At 39.7% G+C, this 22,457-nt stretch overlaps 1 protein-coding gene across 5 annotated transcripts in view; it reads left to right on the top strand.

Annotated features, from left to right (window-relative positions):
* Positions 1-22,457, top strand: part of gria1a (glutamate receptor, ionotropic, AMPA 1a) — a 127,513-nt gene that overhangs the window by 43,466 nt on the left and 61,590 nt on the right. For all 5 annotated transcript variants that reach the window (XR_005130606.1, XM_017698359.2, XM_017698358.2 and 2 more), the window contains exon 5: positions 5,941-5,994. Coding sequence is in view for 4 of the 5 variants with exons in the window: in XM_017698359.2 (XP_017553848.1) it covers positions 5,941-5,994 (54 nt within the window). In the remaining variant the exon portion in view is untranslated. The remainder of the gene's footprint in view (positions 1-5,940; positions 5,995-22,457) is intronic.

The following is a 22,457-nucleotide window of genomic DNA, read 5'->3' as shown; positions in this document are numbered from 1 at the left end:
AATGCACTCAGCTGTTAATTGCCAGCTTTACTGGCGGTGTTTGAGTGGGGTAACGACAAACAAATTGTTGCTGTTGGACAAACAAATTGTTGCTGTTGGACAAACATCCTGCATCTCCAAAAACACAAATTTTACAGTAGAAAGAAAAAACTTCCTAAACTTTTAATGAAAGTCAGTGTAAAAAGATTTTATTTTAAGTAATTTTGCATTATTTCTGTTGGTCTGTTGATCATATAATTTTCACACAACATTAAGAGTAGCTGGTATTCAGATTATGTCAAAAAATGAAAAATGGAGATACAAGGTTTTGTTCAGATAGTGACAATGTTCTTGTTAAGTTGTTTACTACTCATTACTAGCCCAGGTTCAAACAGACATAGAGGCCTTGACTGGTGCTTGATTTAGCTCAGTGTACTTCAGTAGTTCTTGAAAGCTGTCGCTGTCCACTGTGTCCTTAATTTTGCACACCTGTGTGTGTTTCCTCACACCACTGGGCATCACACTCAGGGAACAATGATGAAATAGTTATCATTTGTGGATGGATGCTTTAATATGGTACAAATTGTATTTGTGCTATCATCTCCTTGAAAAGTTGTCATTATTATTCAGTATTTTTGCTTCATTTCTTAGCAGCCCTATCAAGCAGTGCCTATTCAAAAACTTTCCTCAACTGAATGATGAACCCAATAGTTGTTCATTGGAAATTAAATTAATTGAACATTGTTTAACCAGGCGATGGTTGATGGTTAATCGGCCATTGTATACAACTAAGTTTGTAATTAAAATTAATGTATAGCAAAAAAACAATAGTAACTCTTTTCCTCTAAGGGTTAATGAATACTCACCTTTTGAGGTTCTAGCACTGCTTCCTCTTCTTCTTCACTAGCTCAGTCTGTGATATGATATGATATGATATGATATATGATATGATATGATATGATCACTGCCCTCTGCCTGGTTATTGATGACCTACTGTCTTCAGTTAAGCTTATTGCACCAGTTTATGGGAGTTTCTTTTCCCATTGAGCTCTCCCAGTTGTCATCCATCACGCTGCATTCACCAATCTACTGTGCTGGAAAACAACATAAAGGCCATTTTTTCTTATAGTGTTTTTGTTTGTATATTTGTTGTTTTATTTCTTTTAGCTCGGTTGTTTGAGGATAGCTCTTTATGTGGTTATACAACAGTGGCTGCCAGTTTCTGTAAGCAACTTTTTAAGGACATTTTTAAAGTGGAAAGGCCGCTCCAATGAGGTTGCTTTAGAAGAGCTTCTTTTCCACTCCGTTTCACTGGGGTGTATGTGTGTGTGTGTTTATCACATGAGGAGGGTATGTTGGGTCTCAGCCATTTATTTTCCTTGCCTGGAGCTGCCCTGTTGGGGGAGTCTGTATTTGGGGGTCAGTGTTAATAACTTATGCCACTGTCTGTCACACCCGCGAGCTAACGTCTGCTTACTGCATCAGCTAAAACACAACAATGTTGTTGGAATCTGACTTACACGTACAACACACACACACACACACACACACACACACACACACACACACACACACACACACACACACATTTTTCTCTTACACTTATAGTACTGTGCAAAACTCAGAGATCATCCTTCCAGTCAAAACAGCCATTAAGTATTTATTTAATACTTTATTCATTGTCCAGTGTTAGAAAAAAGAAAAAAAATTACAGTTACAAAAAGATGTTTATGTCTAAAGCCACTCAAGTCTCATTAATAGAAGTATTAATTTGGAGCTTTAACTTAAGTAGAAACATATAGAACTGAAGTGTGGTGTACTTAACTAGGCCTCTGCTTTATAAGCTCCCTTTCTTGGGAATGATACTTCATGAGATTGTTATAAATTGCTATACACTTTAGTTTAAGCTCCCTTATATCAATACAATGTCATTTACTTTATAGAACATTTCCTCCTGCAATTACTGACCTAAACTGTTTATACATGTTCTGGGAATCATTTATAAATACATAATTTGGTGCAGCTTGTGGCAGGTGTTATGTCCTTCTGTGTAGGTTGCCTTCAACGGTTACCAAATTTACCAAACAGAGTCACAAAAGTCAGATATATTTTGTTGGTCTTGTCAACACATGCTGGCGCTGTTTTTCTCTGATTTTCCTAGAAAGCCTGAAAATGTACATCACACATGCACACACACATCAACACACCTACACCCATACCCACACACACAGGCACTCGCACATATTCACTCAGATCATGGCTCTGCTCTGCATTGCTCAGAGTGGAGCTGAGGCAGGGCAGATTGAAAGATTTGGAGTGTTAACGTGTTCCTCCTCCATCATTGCATGACTCATTGTTTTCAGCTCTGTTGCTGTCACTGTGTGAGCTCAGGCTTTGTTAACACTACTGTTTCTCTCCAATGAACCAATGAGAACTCTTTAGTCATTACAACCCTGCTCTGTAATGGCAAATTATACTCCTGCGTTGAAATAACAATTAGAAGTCAAAAGTTATTACATCTTTATTTTAGTTATTACATTTTACTACATTTTACAATTTTTTCATTCAACCTCAAATGGTGGAGCAGTAACATTCTGGTGCCTGTACAAACCATTGCATTTAAGGTAGAACGGAACATTCAATTAAAAAGCTGGTGAATAGGAAGCCAACTTCAGCCTTGTTTAAAGATGAACATCAGCCACGCCCACTGACACCTGTGAAAAGTGCCGACATCCCCTTCACAGCCTGTAACGTACATTTCTTCTGCAATTTTCTTTCTTTTTTTTTTTTTTTTTGCTCTGTTGTCGTTTCACTGGACTACAATATGGTATGCACGTTAGGTAGTTGTACTTATACACGGGTACAACAATAACCTGACCTCTTTTTTCCTGAAGTCTTTTGCTTTTGCTGTAAAAATGTAAGAAGAATGAAAGCAGTGTGGATGCTTAAAGGCTAGCATGCTAACAGCATTTCGCTATGTCTATGATTTATGAAATATACATAAAATGCATACTAAAATATTACAAGCTTTTTTAGAAGCTATAGAAAATGCACAAAATACTGGAGTACATTTTTGATAAAATTTTTATATTTGGCTTTTCTACAGACAAGAGAGATTCTGCTGACTGTCAGTGTTTGGCTTATTTTGGAATACCCACACACTCCAATCATATCCTGAAGAAAAAAACATGCCCTGCCCACAGTTAATTCCCACCTGAATGTCCAGTTTCACTGGGAAATACGTCACATCAAGGAAGAATTTTTTTCTGACTTCCAATTCACATTGACTTTAATGTTATTTGGTAGGGGTGTGACATCGTATTGGGGACATCTCAGTGTAAATAAAATGACAATGTGCCTTGTGGAAATTTGACAATACATATAATAGTAGAATGGACTTTTTTCATTAATTATTACATCTAATGCACTTCTGTTGATTGAACACCAAAGTCTGTAAACAGTCAACAGCAGCAGCAATTCACTCCAGCACTGCTCCTGCCTCCCAGCTCTAGCGTCATGTCTAAGTTGTGCAACAAGATAATTATATATAGCGGGCAAATCTAGCCAAAAAAGAAACTGTAATTAAAACAATAAATGAAAATGCAAACCTTTATTGACATTTCTTTTTCAAAACATCTGCACAATTATGAAATGAGATATCTAGATTTGCAATTGAATTTTTCATTTGTGACAAAAGTATAAATAAATTTAAAACAGCTATTTGTCAGTTCATTTTATTCCTTATTCTGGTACTTCATGGCTATATCTAAAATAGAAAAGTTAATAGAGAAAAGAAACACAAGCTTCACTTTGGCTTTGCCTTTTTTCATGAATTTCATAATACATGTCAAAAATAAAATTAATTACACTTTGTGCATTTTCTATAGTTTCTGAAACATGACTCCTTATTTGGAATCAATGTTTACATTGTTATTTCTTTTTCATAGCAATACCCTACATATCTGACAAAATGAAAATGCTATGTGGATAAATCAACGGCAAAGTGACAGTTTGCGATTCAGTGGTCATCAGGCTTCTTCAGTTACATTTTTTCAAAATATCGTGATAGTACAAAATTGTGAACCTGTGAATCAAACTGAATCGTGGACTGAGTATATCATTACAGCCCATTGTTTAACTGACTGTTTAAAATGAATCTAGTTTTCTGTCAGTTTTCTTTCGCACCAGGGTTATTATCACCTTTGAAGCAGCTCATTTGATGATTGCTGACATCTGATTACCACAGCCTATTGCCCAGCCCTACTCCTATGTAGAATTAAAGAAAAGGACTAGCTGTTGCACTCATTAAAATGATACAAAGACTTCAAGCAGCACTTGAAAAGAAGAAATAATCATCTGGAATGGTCAGGAGTCACTTGAACAGGAACAAATATACATGGTTACAGTTCACGAACTGCTAGAAGGTTTATATTTGTGATAAATTAGGGCTGCTTGTCTGATGCTGACTAACCATTCCCATCTTGTATTGCTGTTTTGTTTCTGTTTGGATTGCAGCGCAGTCATTATGGCTTCCCATGAGTGAGCTTGTCAATGTCTATCCAAACTCAAACAACATATTACTCCACCTACTGCTCCTCCCGCTTCAAATAACCAAGCAGATAATAGAGCAGTAATAACAGAGCAGCTGAACCTCAGGCTTTGGGTTGTTTGGAAGGAGTACTCATATCTGATTTCTGATCTGAGATCTGTGGGTTCAGAGGTGCTCTCAGTATGCAAAATATCTGTGCTGCTACATTTGACAATCTCACCAATAATTTGCAGGAACTTGGTATAAGTTCATATGAGTGAAGTCAGAGGAGCTATGATAAGCAAACTAGCCTTAATTTTAAAGTGAGTAGGAAATCATATCGCATTTTCCTCACATACCATGATGTATTTCTAAGTGAATCACAGTAGGTTAGTACTTGATTGACATCATACTTGTTGCCGCAGCCATAATATTGACAAACCATACTATTGGAGTGGTACCAGGGTACTACCATTTGAATACCAGTAGTCAATAAAGCACTATTTAATCCTGATGGATTAAGTATAATGTGCTGTGCTGATACAAGTTCAGTACAAGATCAGACTGAAGTTTATCAAAACCTCAGTAATATTCAGCCAGCAGCGACCTCTGTGCAGCGTCCTGTATCCACTGTGCAATAGATGAGCTACTGTCTCTGACTCTGCATTTACAAGGTGCACTAACTAGGTATGTGTGTCTAACAGAGTGGACAATGAGGGAACCAAAAAGGGTTCTTCTATTGTTATAAGCTTGACATTGTAATAACAGCAGAACCCTTTTTTCATGCTATGTGGAAAGATTCTCAAAAAGGTTCTGTATTGAACCATGTACAACACTTTCTCAATCAATGTAAAGATCCTTTTTAGTATGCAAAGTATTTAAGCATTAAATGGTTCTATATAGAACTTATCTTTTGAAGAACCAGCTTTTTATTTGTGCAGAGTATTCAAATATTTCAAATAATATTCAGTAGAATGTTCAAAAAATGAAAATATTTTGAGAGGTGGGCTTTAACACTCAGGAGTTGTTGCAGTCATTTTTGCTTTACTACTGAAATGCAAAACAAGACTGTGTGCACAGCAATGTCTTTGAATCAAATTCAAAAAAAGATCTTTTTTCTTAAAGATTTGTTGTCGCTCCACATGTTTCAGTGAGCTGCAAGTAAGAACCAGTAGTAATGAGTTACATCCTCTCTTTTGCTATTGCTTGTGATAACTGGGGTTTTGTGCTTGTTCCTTTAAATTTGATTTGTACACCTAATTGTTGAGGACACAAAGTGATCCAAGCTGCTGGGAGTCTGATTAGTCACTGCTTTGATTGTATTACTTTGTACAACCATTAACCCGTTTGTTAATTGCTCTTAACTACTTTAACTGCCTGTAATGACTACCTTTTGAAAAAAAACCTTTGTTTCTCCCTGTTCTCTCTTCTAGATTGTGGAACTAGGAAAGAATGTGAAGAGCTATCACTACATATTGGCAAACCTGGTAAGTACTGAATGAATGCATTGAGCTCATTAACATGAACGTTCCAATTCATCTAATTTCATCAAAGGTAATAGGCTTCATTTATCACCTGATCCAACTGGAAAGGGATGGAAGCTCAATTATTGAGCCTTTTTGACACTGTAACTGTGCTTAAGCCACTCAGGGCCACCAGTGTAGAAAAGGTGCAGCACACTAGCGAGTATTTCCATTTGTCTTTGTGTGTGCATGCAGTAGGAAACTACCTGCAGAGTCTATTTGAAGATACCCTCAAGTGTGACAATGAAACAGCAAATTGATTTAAATTGAAACGACAATAATTACAGCATTAATATGCCAGCGCTTGCTCATGGATGGTGCACTGCTGGGGATTTTAAATTAGTGCAGACCGGCCAGTTTGTTAGATGTAATTGTAAATGATAAACGATAAAGCTTGCGAAGCAATAAAGAAAGATTTGCGAGCGGCTGCTATTTTCATAATGGCTGAATTTTTCCGAAGCCAGAATTACGGTGTCCTGGCTCGGCAAACTCAATTTCTGTTCACATTCTCGGAGCGCTGTGTGTGTGCACACTTGCGTCTGGCTAGATGTTCATATGAAAAGCCTTCTTCTCTGGGTCCAAGAGCCTTACAGGTGATGTCTGGTTTCTATAGTAACATCCCCGGCTCGCTGCACCACATTTACGGGGACACAGAGCGGAAAAAGATACAACTCCATCCATCCACTCAGCTGAGAGATATGGGCACCTGCTAGAGCAGGTACATTAGAGGGTGGGGGGGAGCGATGGAGTGCAAAAGGTTTTAGCGCTTGTGCCACCTCTCATCTTTAAACCTCTGCTCAGGGTAAGCTGACATAAAAACACTCTTACTCGCATAATCCTGACAGGCTGTTTGAGTCGCCTCGGAAGAAAACAAGCATCAGCATCATTCAATCTCTGCTTTTTCTCTCCTCTGAGTTGCAGCTGATGTGTCCAGCTTAACCCTTAAGATATGAGCCTGAAAGTGGCTGCCCAGCCATATTTTTTAGCCATAATTACATAGCCAGAACAGTATTAGCAGTGCTGTACTTTTATCTCAATATAGTCACTGCCAGTTTATTAGCTAGACCTCCCCCCATGACATGATGTTAACAAGCTGGGAACTTTTCACATATTCCAAACAAAAATATTTAAAGAATCAATTCAGAATCACTTTATTTTACTAAGTATATTACACATACACAGAATTTGTCTTGGTGAGTGCACATAACACACTGAACAGATTTGAAAAGCATACAGCCTGCTAATAAGTTTTAAATTATGGGACAAATCAAAGTCACCCCTTGGTGGGCTTTATGGTACAGCTAGGTCTTTCAAAAGCAATCTTGAGGATGCGCCCGTCTACCCATGAAGCAGTCATTGTTTCTCAAGCCGAGCATAACCCAAATGAAATAAAACACAGCATTGAGTACCTAAGACTTAGCTTCATGTGTGTGAGAACTAAAAACGAGCAACTACCACTCAGTTCTGTTTACTCAGTTGTCTTTTCAGATGCAGCTTTGAAACCTTTGAAACCAACTAAAAAGGTGTGAATGTCTGCACATACGCTTATCTGAATATCTATACATATGCAGGTCTGAGGAGACATAATATTTATGTACAGTTAAGTCTAAAATTATTCGTGACCATGTCAAATTTTAATTTATAGTGAATTTTTTTATTTGATCAATAGGTTTCTTCTGGCTGAAAATGACATAAACAAGTGACAAAAGATGGTAATACATTATGCTAGAGATGTTAATGATAATTTTGAACTATTTCTGTCTTTTTTTTTTTTTTTACATTTTTACAAAAAATTCCATGTACAAAGTTATTCATACCCCCTGAAATTGTCACAAATATTTGAGACAATCCCAAGTTTTTGTACCATCCCAAATGGTCTTGGTCATTTCTGTCATATTCTAGAGCGTTCTAATCAAATATAAACAGCTGATGCAGTAGTTCTCTGTTTGGTTACTAGTCAATTGCAAGCCATGTCTAAATCCAAAGAACTTAGTGAGGACCTCCAGTTGTGCATTGTGGCTGCTCACAAGATGGGGAAAAGACTATAAAACCATATCCAAGTGCCTGTAGCCATACTTCAAAGCAAAATCAAATATACAGTGAGTTCCACACTGTGAAAAATCTCAAAGAGCATGGTAGGAAGCTAAAAGAGACCCCTGTGCTAGCATGAATTGTAGTGCGAGAGGCCAACAAGAATCCAAGGATCATCAACAAGGCCGTTCTCATGAATCTAAGCAATTCTGATACCAACATCTCAAGGCAAACACTCCAGTGGACACCGCACAAGGCCTTCATGGACCCAACCAAGAAGGATTCCACTTCTCCAAGACAGGCACAGAAAAGCGTGCCTGGCTTTTGCAAAAGGTCATTTGGACAAAGAGGACAGCTTCTGACTTTTGGAAAAGAATGACTTTCGGTCATCAATTCTGTGGTTGGATGGGATGAAAATGGAGTTGCTTGGACACAGGAGCATGCCTTTTGTTGGGCAAAATGCATTGAAATGCATTCAACCCCAAAAGCTCCATCTCCATGGTCAAAGATGGTGTTGGGAATATAATGCTTTAGGGATGTTTTTCAGCCAATGGGCAACAAAGCCTTATCGAAATAAATGGCTTCATGAGTAAAGAAAACTACAATACGATTCTGGAGGAAAACATCAGGTAGTCTGCAGAAAAACTTGGCCGTGGGCAGCACTGGACATGCAAACAAGCCAATGATCCAAAACATTCAGCCGAAGTCATCAAGAAATTGTTAACAGAAAACAGTATTTTTATTTTTATTGTGGTTGGTTAGTGTAGTGGTTAACACCTTTGCCTTCTACGCTGTAGACTGGGGTAAGACTTAAGTTAATGGTCTTAACAAGAAATACATTAAAACAAATACAGCAACATAATATGACATAGCTTTTCCCTATTGCTGAGCTAGTTTGTAGTTAAGGTGAGACAAAATATTCTCTATCTGGTTTAAATCTGTACTTTGACCAGCTCAAAACCATCAGTAAAAAACTTTTCTTGCCCATAAGTGTATATTGCAGGATGAAATGAACATTTGTAAAAAATAATGAACCTACAATTGGGCAAAGAAACATAATGTTACAGAGGAGTTATATTGTAAAGGCGTTGTACAGTAAAGGAGGTTTGATGGTTTCAGTTAAAATTTTAATTACAGGCCTAAAGGTGTCCACTGTAGTTAATAAGCGCTCCAGCTCTGGGGAAAATTTTTTTGTCATGTCTGGTTGTGCTGATTTTGATGGCCTTCTCCTGATGATTGTTGTGTAGAACTCATCAGCCTCTGCCTCAGGTTGAATTTTTTCAGCTGGTTGTACACAGTTTAATACAGCTTCAGTATAAAGTTGCTAAACATTGTATAAAGTTGCAACATTTTTATAAGTTTAACCCTATAACACCAGACGGCTTACCAGCAGTACATTCTGAGATTTTGCTGATTTAACATGCCTGTCCATTTTGGCCATTTTAAAATTAAGCATCATGTGGAACTAGAGTTTTCTGTGTGTTACTTTGTAACAATATATAAAAGAATCACCTTTATTGTAAGATGCACTGATTTTTAAATTCAAAGTGCATATGATTTGTTTAATCAGAGCAAAGATAAATGTGACTATGAAGTGTGTTATTATTGATGTTTTTATTGTTCTAAATGATAATATGTGACAAACAAATTGTAAAAATGAGCTTTGTTAAATCAAGTTTGGCATACAGCAACAGTCTGTCATGTTATTAAAGCAGAAGAGTAGATAAAACAGATAAATAGCTGCTTTTGCTTGAGCTAAGAAGTTTAATATCAAAGGGTTGATCCAAAAGCACAGTGGGAAACCAGAAATCCAAAAGCAAAAGCGCAAGGCAACAATCAAAATCATAAATGAGGTACAGGTCATGCACAAAAAGGAGAAAATAGGCATCAGAGAATTGCTCTGTACACTTAACAGGGAGATGGAACTTCACAAAGAGTCCTCACAAACAAGCAGACTATATACTGGGGAAAACAGGTGTGAGTGATTACAAGTCTGGTGATGCAGAGCATTGATCAGTTGGATCAGTTAGAGTTCTGACTCATGTGACGAAGAAAGGGGTCCTGGGAACTGTAGTGTGAGGTGGCTGCATTGCTGTAGTTTCAGCTAGGCCGGAGGAAGGAAACAGCAATAACAGACCATGAATGGACAAAGTTATGTCCATTTGGAAATTAGTAGAATGAGTTGTAATCTGATGGGGTATGTGGTTCTAGATAACAGTTGTAATAACCTTCATCTTACACTGTAAACATGCACCTTCATTAAGTACACCTCCTTGTATCTGCTCTGTGTCCATTTTATCAGCTCCACTTGTCGCATGGGTTCACTTAGTAGTTCTACAGTAATAGACTGTAGTCCATCTGTTTCTCTACACACTTTGATAGCCCCCTTCACCCTGTTCTTTAATGGTCAGGACCACCACAGGACCACCACAGAGCTGGTATTATTCGGGTGGCTGATCATTCTCAGCACTGCGGTGACATTGATGTAGTATGAGTGTGTTAGTGTGTGTGTTAGTGGGTCAGATACAGCAGTGCTGTTGGAAAAAAGAAAACACAAATGAGTGGCTATACTTGATTCCTTCATACTGGATGCTTTAAAATGTGAAGATTCAAACTCAAAAAGTCCACTTCACCAAAAAAAAAAATAAAAACAAAAATAGAAATTAACTTCCCATATTCTTACTGGGATAATGTTCACAAAAAAAAAAACAGCCATCGGTCTGTATCTTCTTAGACTGGTCCTGGAGCCTATCCCAGCAGTCATTGGACGGAAGGCAATCTCCATGTATAGTACAGAAAATCACATCACTTAAATGGCAGAAGGTTCAACTTCTTTGCTTTTATTTTCAATTTGAAGTGTTTTGATGTGTCAAAGTATTGTAAAGTTATTCAAGGTTAGAGCTAATGTGTCACAGCCCTGGCCTTTGGAGGCTGTAATGAAGTGACCTGGTTGCTGAATGTCTAGACAGCAAAGCTGTTTCTTCTTGCTAGCCACTTACTCTACATTTTGCTGCTGTCTGTTGCCCTTAGGCACAGTTTAAGCAGGACGTGAGAAATCTTAGGTCAGCTAAAGCCCAGGCAGTGACAATGACAAGTCTTCTGTAGGCATGTAATGCCTGGTTGCTTCTGTTAGTGTGCTATAGAGCTGCTTCTGCAAAAGCCCTGATCTCACAAGGCAGATCTGACTTGATTAGGCATGATTGGGTACATCATGAAATAACAAGCCTGTATTCTCTGCATTTTTACAGTTGAAGGACGTTCTTTGCCTACAGTAGGAAATGAGAGAGCTAGCACAGCATCACAGCAGGATAAACCTTCAGTTAAAAGATGCATTCACAGAGATGGGATGATCCACCTTGAGGCATCCTGACCATCTTCTGATTTTCAAGCACCATTCTTCATGCGCGTATATAGCATACTTTCTTTGTAGTATAAGGACACAGCTGAACTTTAGACAGATGTGTTAAAAGCAATAGTTCAGTAATAAAAATCAAATGTACTGAAATTCCCCTTATCCTGATATATCCGATCAGCTAAGGCTTTGGTTCTGCACTAGGGCTGTAAGAAGTTAACAGTAAAGGGAGTTTATAGCCGAATAATTAACATTGTTGAAGCCTAAATTACATGACAAAAATCAGAAACTATGGAAGCAAGTGTATTATTTTATACTTCAAATTATGCAATATTTGATAATGTTAATTATTGGCCCAAGACTACAAAGTAAATATGGAAGAGGGTGGAATTTGAAGTTAGATTAGATTAGATTAGATTAGATTAGATTAGATTAGATTAGATTAGATTAGATTCGATTCGATTAGATTCGATTAGATTAGATTAGATTAGATTAGATTAGATTAGATTAGATTAGATTGGATTCAACTTCCGCGACCCTGATGGAGAACCGGCTTAGAAAATGGATGGATGGATGGATGGATAGATTCAACTTTTTTATTGTGCAGAGTACAGGTACAGAGCCCATGAAATGCAGTAAGGAATGAAGTGTTTTTCAGGTTGGAATGGATGTAAAATATTATTTTTGTTTATCTAACCTCAAACTTTGCATTGCATTGTTTCATTCAAAGTATTGAATTAAATCAGTGAACTTAAACTGAAATTAAAACTGAAAGTTAAGGCACAATCAGCTGAAAAGAATGAAAAACTGAAAATACATCAGAACAGTTTACATAAAATAAACTTAAGTAATTATTACACTATGTAGGCTGCAATATGTACCCCAGTGTCCGAGAGCAGAGAATGATTGGTCATCCAAGGCAACACATGTCATTATTTTTTAGCTGTACTTTGCATTTTGGCACTGTCATGTGTGATTTCTTTCAGCATTTCAAAAATGGAGGCTACAGATGGTACATTGGTGTTCGCAGTAGCAGTCTTCTATTGTTTTGCAGTGTTTTGCATACTGAGCGAGGTGTTTTCCAATCTGTAATGGAGAAGTTATTCAGTGCTGAGTCTCATCTCAATATGATTGTAATTCGAGATCATAAATTACTTGTCTAATGTCATAATTATTTGTACCACAGCAGAGAGTAATTGAAATAACAAATCATGTTGTTGTATTGGGATATGTCATTAGAAATGCAATAATGATAGATTACTAATTCACAACTTAGGTTATATAGTTCATATTCATAGCGTTTTTCTGTATTAGAAGGACTGGATTTCAAATGAATTACTTTCACTTGTGAACACAAACAACAGTAAAACATAAAAGTAACCATGTTCAGCACTGCACTGTCATAGTCTCAGCTCAAGTCAAAACATTGCGTTCCATTTATTTTATTTGCACAGCTTTATGCCATATTTGTTGGGTTTTTATGCCATAGCCTGGATTGTCTGGCTTGTCCAGTTCTATTGCTGTTGTTTTCTACTGTTTTGGATTGTACTTTAAAAACTGTTTGTCAGTTCTTTCCAGATCTTGTGTGAGGTAAAAATGATAAGGCGAGTAGGCTGCAGAACAACTGCTACTAAAAATACCTGCATGCTGGAAAAAAAGCCCACAGAAATGAAACGCAGCGCAATGTGTAAGGTCAAAATGACCACTGTGGTGTCTCAAGGTAGAAATACTCAGATGAAGTGAGTAGGCTACTGAATAAGCACTGCCGAAATAACTTCCCACTTGTTGGAACTGGAGCGTAAATAAAGAGCTATTGTGTAAAATTTGCGCTAATTTACTAAAAGTCAGGGAACAGTAGACAGGGGGGACATAATTTTTTGTCAAAAATATCACATCTTAAAAATTTAAAACAAAATGACTGTTGTCATTTTATCTCTTTTGGCCAGAAACATGCCACCTTTTACCATTTTTGACTGAGTTTTTTTGGGGGACGGAATTTCAGTGCCTGCCTGATTTTTAGTTTTTTTTTAAACCCCCAGTGCAAACACCAACACCAGAAATCCTCGCTAGTTGACTACATTTGAGTAAAGAGGAAAACTGAATTTCATCTTTTGCCATACTATCCCTTTAAGTATGCATGCTGCCTTGAGGTGATACATTCAAGAGCCCACAGCTAATGTGTACGAGAGGAGAACTATGAAGGCATCATTAGTAGATGTGAATACCGCTGCCTGCTTGAGAGAGAATGCCAAAAAAGATCAGCGCTCACTGCCTGCCCCAGCCACGGAGAGCACATGTGCGGATCAAACGGCAGCTGCGGTGGCAGCGGTTCAAAAATAAAAGAGAAAAAGCAGCACGTCATTATAATCAGAGAGATACGAAATGACTCTGCTCTGCTTCTCCTCCATATTCTCTCGCTCTCTCAGCAGCGTGCTCCCAGAGCTATGATTCACCATGCAGGCAGATTACCTGCTGCGCTCTCCACGATCCCCTCCAAAGACGAGCTTCAGCAGCTCTTTAATTCCTCTCTTGCTCCTCATTCTCATTTTTTCCCTCTCTCTACAAATTACCTGATCAAAGCTGCCACTATAACCAGAGACCCTCTTGCCAGCTGTAGCATAAGCATGTGCGTTTGATGTCTTTTTCCCGTATGTTTCTGTGTATGCGTTTGTGTGTTAATGAGAAAAGCCGCACGCTTTTTTCTTTTTCACCTTTTCCGTGGAAAAGCTATTTTATTGTTTATGAAGCTCATCGTTATTTCCTGAAAGCTCCATCCTGCCTGAGATGGAAATGCTTTCACTTCTGCCTGGCCCACAGACAGCTTCTCATGATGCTTCAATAAAAGAATGAGTTTGCTGGCTGCGTCATTGTGAACAGACTGAATTTTTCACATGTGGCCTGAAGATTTGTGTCATCTTCCTCCGCCTTGCTGCCAACACTGCTTATATTTGCCTGCAGGCGGTTACAGAAAGATTGTGCTGCTGGGGTGCTGTAGAACTTACACAAGAAATGAATGATGATAAGAGAATATGAGCATTTTGTTTTTTTGGTTGTCTCTTTTCATCTAGACAGTTGACCTGGGAAAATATAAATAATGGAACAGTAATGCTGCGTTTGACAACTTGGACAAGTTGGAGCTCAGTTTTATGTCATTTTCAATTGTTTGAGCTACCAAAAAAAATACATGTAGCCAGAGATGTTCACAAGTTGCTTCAGATGGGTTCAAGTCCTGAGTCTCTGGGGCACGAGTCTGAGTACTTTTAAGTCATTAAGAGGACCACGGCTGTTCCAGTATGATCTCTCTCTCTCTCTCTCTCTCTCTCTCTCTCTCTCTTTTTAATAAAATGGGTTTTTCATATGGTGTTTCTATTATTTGTACATATATTCCATTATGTAGTCTTTTTATATGTGTCTTTATATGTATCTTGTTGATCAGCAGATGCTCTCAGAACTGCACAATCACTTACACTCACACCTTAGAAGCACTCTTACAGCTTCAACTCTCCCTCTCTCTCTTGCTCTCTCTCTTTCTTTTGCTCTCTTTCTCTCTCTCTCTCTCTCACTTGCTGTCTCTCATTTTCTTGCTCTCTTTCTCTTGCTCTCTCACTCTCTGTCTCTCTCTGTCTCTCTCACTCTCTGTCGCTCTCTCTCTCTCTCTCTCTCTCTTATGCTTTCCCTCTTACTCGCTCCCACTCTCTCTCACTCTCTGTGTCAGTCTGTCACTCTTACTAGTTTTTTAGTTAAGAAAGAAAGCAAATATCCTCAAAGTGTTTGTTAACATGTGCGTCTGTTTCCTGATACTTTCACTATATTCTGCAAATCTCAGCTTTATGATTATCAAAGTGTCTTCCTATGAATAACAAGGGTGGAAGAGTACAGAGAAGCTTTACTTCTGTGAAAGTGTATTTTGTCTTATTCAGAAAGTAGCTACATTAATCATAATCAAGTAAATAATCAAGTATTAATTTAACAGATAATATGAAGTCGTATTTGAATAAAAACACATTAAAAAGCAGTACTCTGAGTCCTCTGAAGGCCTGAATGAAAATGTGTAAATGTAAGTGTGAGTGTTATATTAGTATTCAGTTTTGGTAATACTTGAGTAAAGTACAGATCTTCCAAAACAATACCTAGGTACAGTAAGGGAATACTGTCACGTAATGTTTTCCTCTCTTGCTAAATAATGATGGCTTGAAATTGCTTGAAATTCATACTGAAAATCTTTCATCCAAAAAAAAAAAAAAACACCTAAGAATGTGGTATATGCATAAAAACAAATGTACCAAAAAAGGTTCTTTAGATCACTGCTGTGGAACAACCATTTTTGGTTCACTAAAAAGCATTTTAGTCAATAGAACAATGGAAGAACCATTTTTAAAATGAGATGTGTGGGTTTTTTTAAAGTTTAACAAACTTGAATGTAAAGGTTCCAATCCAAGAAGGATTCAGGAGTCTATGTATTTTTAAAAACATTACAAGTTCTGTGCCCTCAAATGTTTGACAGGCAGTGTAGTATTTTTTAGAAGCGTGTAGATGGAGTGTTATTTGTGTCCTGTGTTGATGTATATTTCACAAAGACAGTACCAAAAAAAGCATCTAGCTCACATCATCCCACTGCATTCCTACCACAAAAAGTCACACGGAGCAGTGGCTCAAATCTTATTCTCACACTTTCTGCCTCCGATGTTTTTTTTTGCTGCCAAGATGTTAGCTTCAGCTACCACTGAACAGGCAGGCTAATCCATGGCTGCTTCCAGGTGTATTTATATCTCAGTGGCATAACAAACAAACAAACACACTCACACATGGTTGTATGTATTGAACATTTGCAGTGATGCTGATGCATTGTGTGTGCCAAAGTTGATTTAATAAAGGGCATTTTTCCAAATTTCTGCATAATTAGTTGATTAAGATGCAAACAGAGTAATTCAGAGTGATGTGAAATGCTTTGTTGTAGAGAAACTCAGTCAGAATTGTTCTCCATGTTGGTGATTGAAACCAGACATCCACAGTGTTGATTCCATCACTGAATTCCCTCACTGAAAGTTATTACAGAAATGGTTATGAATATCCTGCCTGATACTTGAGAAATTGTTTTACAATAGTTTTAAGAAGGTTTTGGCTTAAAGCAGATTTTTCAAAAAAAGAGTCATGCTAGAAGGTTACATGCAGGGCAGTGTGGGGCAAAATAGTGCCCAAAGAAAATGGATGTTCTCAAGTTTACTGCCATTTTACTATTATAAACATTATATATAAAAACTCTGAAGACTTCTGTAGTTTTACTGTGTGTTGTACACATTGCAACCCCTGCTTTGAATCTCCTGTTTTTTTAAACAGATGTGTTAAAATTGAAAGAAGTAGCATAACTAAGTGAAACACATTAAAGCATGGTGTGCATGTGCTGCTGTGAGTCACCCTGCACAGCCTGAAATAGTTATTTAAAAGTCAGAGGTGTGGGGTTGGATTATAGAGGAGCTTTTAAGACCAGCATACATCTTTACCTGTTAATGTCACATGCATGGAATGAAAAGAAAGCTGGTATCAATGCTTATGGTTCAAAATGCGAAAATCAACATTATACCAATAAAGCTATGCTGACAGTAGTAGTCCATTTGCTTACATCCTCAAAAGAAAGGTCCTTCACCAAGGGCTCTCTTTGAATGTGAGTGAGCTCACAATCATCAGATTCATCTGCTCAGGGAAGGAATCTGAAGCACAACCAGATATGGATATGCATTATAGAGCATGTGGCATTGCTGGGGTGCAAAACTAGTGGAATGATTAGGGATGATAGGGATGATTAGTTGTGGTTCCATGAACTTTGTAGGTGCATAATATCCTAACACTTGTCAGTTTTAACAGGTTTAAGGTATTTGCTATGACTTTTTAGCTTTTTCCATTGGAGTGTTGTTTAATTTCTCTTCAACATTGCATGGACATCGGGGGCGGTGCCACTGGATTGGCAGACTGGGGTGGTGGTGCCTCTTTTTAAAAAGGGGGACCGGAGGTGTGTTCCAACTACAGGGGAATCACACTCCTCAGCCTCCCTGGTAAGGTCTATGCAGGGGTACTGGAGAAGAGAGGCCGGCTTATAGTCGAACCTCTGGAGGAGCAGTGTGGGTTCCGCCCTGGTCATGGAACACTGGACCAACTCTTCACCCTCTCCAGGATTCTGGAGGGCTCATGGGAGTTTGCCCAACCAGTCCACATGTGCTTTGTGGATCTGGAGAAGGCATTCGACTGTGTTCCCCGGGGTATTCTGTGGGCGGTGCTTTGGGAGTACGGGGTACACGGCTCTTTGCTACGAGCCATTCAGGCCCTGTACAAACAAAGCAGGAGCTTGGTTCGCATGGCCGGCAGTAAGTCAGACTTGTTCCCAGTGAGAGTTAGACACCGTCAGGGCTGCCCTTTGTCACCAATTCTATTCATAATTTTTATGGATAGAATTTCTAGGCGCAGTCAGGGGACGGAGGGTGTTTCCGGTTTGGTGACGTCAAGGTCACATCGCTGCTGTTTGCAGATGATGTGGTCCTATTGGGGACATCAGGCCGTGAACTTCAGCTTTCGCCGGATCAGTTTGAAGCCGAGTGTGAAGCGGCCGGGATGAGAATCAGTACCTCTAAATCCGAGACCAAATTTCTCAGGCAGAAAAGGGTGGAGAGCCCTCTCTGGGTCTGGGATGCTCTTGCCTCAAGTGGAGTCTTGTTCACGAGTGATTGTACAAGGGAGCGATTGACAGTCGGATTGGTGCTGGGTCAGCAGTGATGCGGGCTCTTTACCGGTCTGTTGTGGTAAAGAAAGAGCTGAGCCACAAGGCAAAGCTCTCGATTTACCGGTCCATCTACGTTCCTACCCTCACCTATGGTCATGAGCTTTGGGTAATGACCGAAAGAATAAGATCGCGAATACAAGTGGCCGAAATGAGTTTCCTCCGCAGGGTGTCTGGACTCTCCCTTAGAGATAAGGTGAGAAGTTCGGTCATTTACAGCATTTGGCTGACGCTCTTATCCAGAGCGACTTACAATTTGATCATTTTACACAGGTAGGCCAAGGTGGTGTTAGGAGTCTTGCCCAAGGACCCTTATTGGTATAGTGTAGGGTGCTTGCCCTGGTCGGGGATTGAACCCCAGTCTACAGCGTAGAAGGCAAAGGTGTTAACCACTACACTAGCCAACCACCACGGTCATCTGGGAGGGACTCGGAGTAGAGCCGCTGTTTCTTCACATCGAGAGAAGCCAGTTGAGGTGGTTCGGGCATCTTGTTAGGATGCCTCCTGGACGCCTCCCTTGTGAGGTGTCACAGGCAAGTCCACCAGGGAGGAGACCCAGGGGAAGACCCAGGACACGCTGGCATGACTATATTGCCCAGCAGGCCTGGGAGCGCCTCAGAATCCCCCCCAGAGAGCTAGTGGAATGGCTGGGGAAAGGGAGGTCTGGGCCTCATTGCTTAAGATGCTGCCCCTGCGACCCGAACCCCGGAGAAGCGGGAGATGTCAAGTTCCATTTACCTGGTGGAGATCACTGAGATAGTTGGTAAGCTCCTCAGTGGCAAGGCACCAGGGGTGGATGAGATTCGTCCAGAGATGCTTAAGGCTCTGGATAATGTGGGGCTGCCGTGGCTAACACACCTCTGCAATATTGCATGGACCTCGGGAACAGTACCCTTGGACTGGCAGACCGGGGTGGTGGTCCCTATTTTTAAAAAGGGGGACCGGAGGGTGTGTGACAACTATTGGGGTTTCATACTGCTCAGCCTCCCTGGGAAAGTCTATGCAAAGTGCTGGAAAGGAGACTCTGACCGATAGTTTAACCTCAGATTGAGGAGGAACAATGCAGATTCCATCCAGGCCATGGAACAATGGACCAGCTTTTTACTCTCTCACAGATTGTTGAGGGGACATGGGAGTTTGCCAACACAGTCTACATGTGTTTTGTGGAATTGGAGAAGGCTTTTGACTATGTTCCCTGAGATATAATGTAGGAGGACCTCCAGGAGTATAGGGTGCTGGGGCTACTACTCCGGGCCATCCATTTTCTGTACTTCCGGAGTGAGAGCTGTGTCCGTATACTCGGCATTAAGTCAGACTCTTTCAGTGTTAGCGTTGGACTCCGCCAGGGTTGTGTCCTGTCTCCACTCCTGTCCATGATATTCATGGACAGAGTGTCAGGGAGTAGCCAGGGTCAGGAGGGCATTATGTGTGGAGGCCAGAACAGCGTCTCTGCTATTTACAGATGATGTTCTTTTGGCTGAATCACATGGGTGCCTCCAGTGCTCGCTGGAGCGGTTTGCAGCTGAGTGTGAAGCGGGTGGTATGTGGATGAGCACCTCCAAGTCTGAGTCCATGGTCTTAGCCCAGAAAAGGATGGCATGCCCACTTCAGGTAAGGGGAAAGGACCTGCCCCAGGTGGAGGAGTTTAAGTATCTTGGGGTCTTGTTCACGAGTGACAGGAAGAGAGATTGTGAGATCGGTCGCATGCTGGGACAGGCAGCAGCAGTAATGCGGTCACTGTACCGGACTGTAGTGGTGAAGAGGGAGCTGAGCCATAAGGCAAAGCTCTCTGTTTACCGGTTGGTCTACATCCCAACCCTCATCTATGGTCATGAGCTGTGGGTAATTCCCAAAATAACAAGTCATCCAGGAGGAGCTCAGAGTAGAGTGGCTACTCCTCCAGCATTGAAAGGAGCAAGCTGAGGTGGTTTGGGCATCTGATCCGGAGTGGGGGTGTTCCAGGCATGGCCTACCGGGACAAGACCCCGGGGTCGTTCTAGGACCGACTGGAGGGTTTATATCTCCAAGTTGGCCTGGAAGCGGCTTGGGGTCCCCGGAAATGAGCTGGAGGAAGTTGCGGGGGACAGGGTCATCTGGGATTCTCTGCTCTCTCAACTGCTACCACGACCCTATCTGGACTAGCAGTCGATGATGATGATGATGATGATGAATTTTGGAACTCTTTAATCTTCACCATGACTGCTGCATGTTTGGAATTTATTTCCACCAATGGCAGTGTGTTTTGTATTGACACCAAGAGCAATTTGAACTAAAAAAAATATATTTTTGCAGCATTAATATGTAGAACATTTTTATAACATATCTTTTCTTGCTTATGGATGAATGTTTTTTTGTTCACATTTACAATTGCAGAAGTAAAAAGACATTCTATGTAAATGAAATGGGTATATATACTGGTCAAATAAAAAAATACAAACAAGTGTCTGAATGCTTGTTTCCCTCACTGTATATAATTTTAAGCAATGCATATTTTAAATGACAACATTTTAGTCTTTTAGTTATATAGCCATACAAATATTGCACAAAGATAATATTTTAAGTTTCTCCAATTAATCTTTTAAATGCAGGACATTGTTATGGTTATGTTTTTTTTGTGAATATTGACATTGATTTCACAGAATACTTGTCTTTTTGAGACTCACCTCCATCGTTCGTTCTAGTGCTAAATACAGTGGCCCTTCTTTGTCACAGTTGTGAAAGAAGTGCAGATTTGACTGCCTTTAAGGACATACAAACTGTGCTGCGTGATTCATGAAACTTTTGGATAGCATGGAAATGACAGAGATTTGAGTGCAAATGATGAATCAGCTTCAGCAAGCATCATACTATCAGCACCTAATTTACATAACATTTAAATGAAGCACACCCTAATTTATGCAGACGTTTTGGTAGGGAGCCAATATTGTATGATCAGATTTGACTATATGCAGCTTTCATGAATAGGACAGTCTGACATATCCTGAGTGGATGTGTATATTAGCACCTGCCATTAAATTTTTTCATGTTAATGTCATTTAAACAGCAGGTCATGGTAGATCAATTTCAAAAGTAAAGTCAGGTGTGTTTGCTAAATTTATCATACTCTGAACGTTTTGCATGCTTCTTAGTAAATACTGTTTAAACTGCTGAGTATACCGTTCTTCAAACTGAGCACACATGCTGACCTGTGTGAACTGAATATTATAATCTAAGCACATGGAGGGTCTGGGGGAACGACCTTACAGAATGGAGCCATGACATAAGGCTATGTAAATCCACACCTCATTAATAAGCGTGGCAGCCACGGTTCACTCTCCACAGAGCACCGTACAGGGAATCTTCATAGAAGAGGCTGTTAAAAGGCTGAGGTAGTGAGCCGGTGGGCTGTGGCATTCAGGAGCCGTACTGCCAGGCTGATTAGATTGCACCGAAGCACTTAGATTAACAATAACTATGGGATTAGAGTCAACCCTCCAGCAACCTCTCCTGATGTGCTCCTGTTGTTTCCTCCCTCTTAAATTCGCGTTCACCAGCCCTGCTTTCACCAGCTCTGTGGAGAATAAGTTCTGAGCTTCGTCGGATAAGCAATCTTAAATGAATGAAAGGGATTAGCCTTTTTTCATTAAGGGACTGGCCAGCTATTCTTTCGGCTTTAACCCGAAGCTCGCCATTGCATTCCACAGCCCCCTCCTCCACAGGCCTGCACTCTATTTTCAGAGCTTTTCATTGTTTAAGGCTAAAATTACTCCCTCTGCTGCAAATAAGCTCCAAATCCGGAGGCAATATGTAGGAATTTCAACATTGGTGGAGATATTTTATCCTTAACGTCAGTGGGAGCTCCCTCATCCTCTCATTATGTTTCTCAGGACGTGCAGCCACTACCTAGCAGTCCGTTTTGAAGGTTACACATCATGCATTTCCACTTATATACCCCGTCTGTGTTAGAAGTAGTAACCTAATCACAATTCTCAACACTAGAGAAATGTACCTCACTTCTAAGGAATGGAACTGATGTTGATTCAAGTACATACATTTGTGTACCATGTATGTTTTCTCATTCTGGAACAGCAGGAAGTAGATACTTCAGGTATTGATACTTCAAAGCAGGGATTGATATTACAGATCCTCACTTTTTCTTTTGATAACTGCTCCTTAGATATAAATATTAAATGTGTTTGCTTTAAATAGTAATTTGAATATTTTTGTATTTGAACTATATATAGATCATTCTACTGAATTGGTGCCAACCGTTTTGTCACTATTAACTCATAAACA

Source organism: Pygocentrus nattereri, chromosome 8 (assembly GCF_015220715.1).
Source record: "Pygocentrus nattereri isolate fPygNat1 chromosome 8, fPygNat1.pri, whole genome shotgun sequence".
NCBI lineage: Eukaryota > Metazoa > Chordata > Actinopteri > Characiformes > Serrasalmidae > Pygocentrus > Pygocentrus nattereri.
The sequence above is the reverse complement of the archived record's forward strand: the minus strand, read 5'-3'. Positions and strand labels throughout refer to the sequence as shown.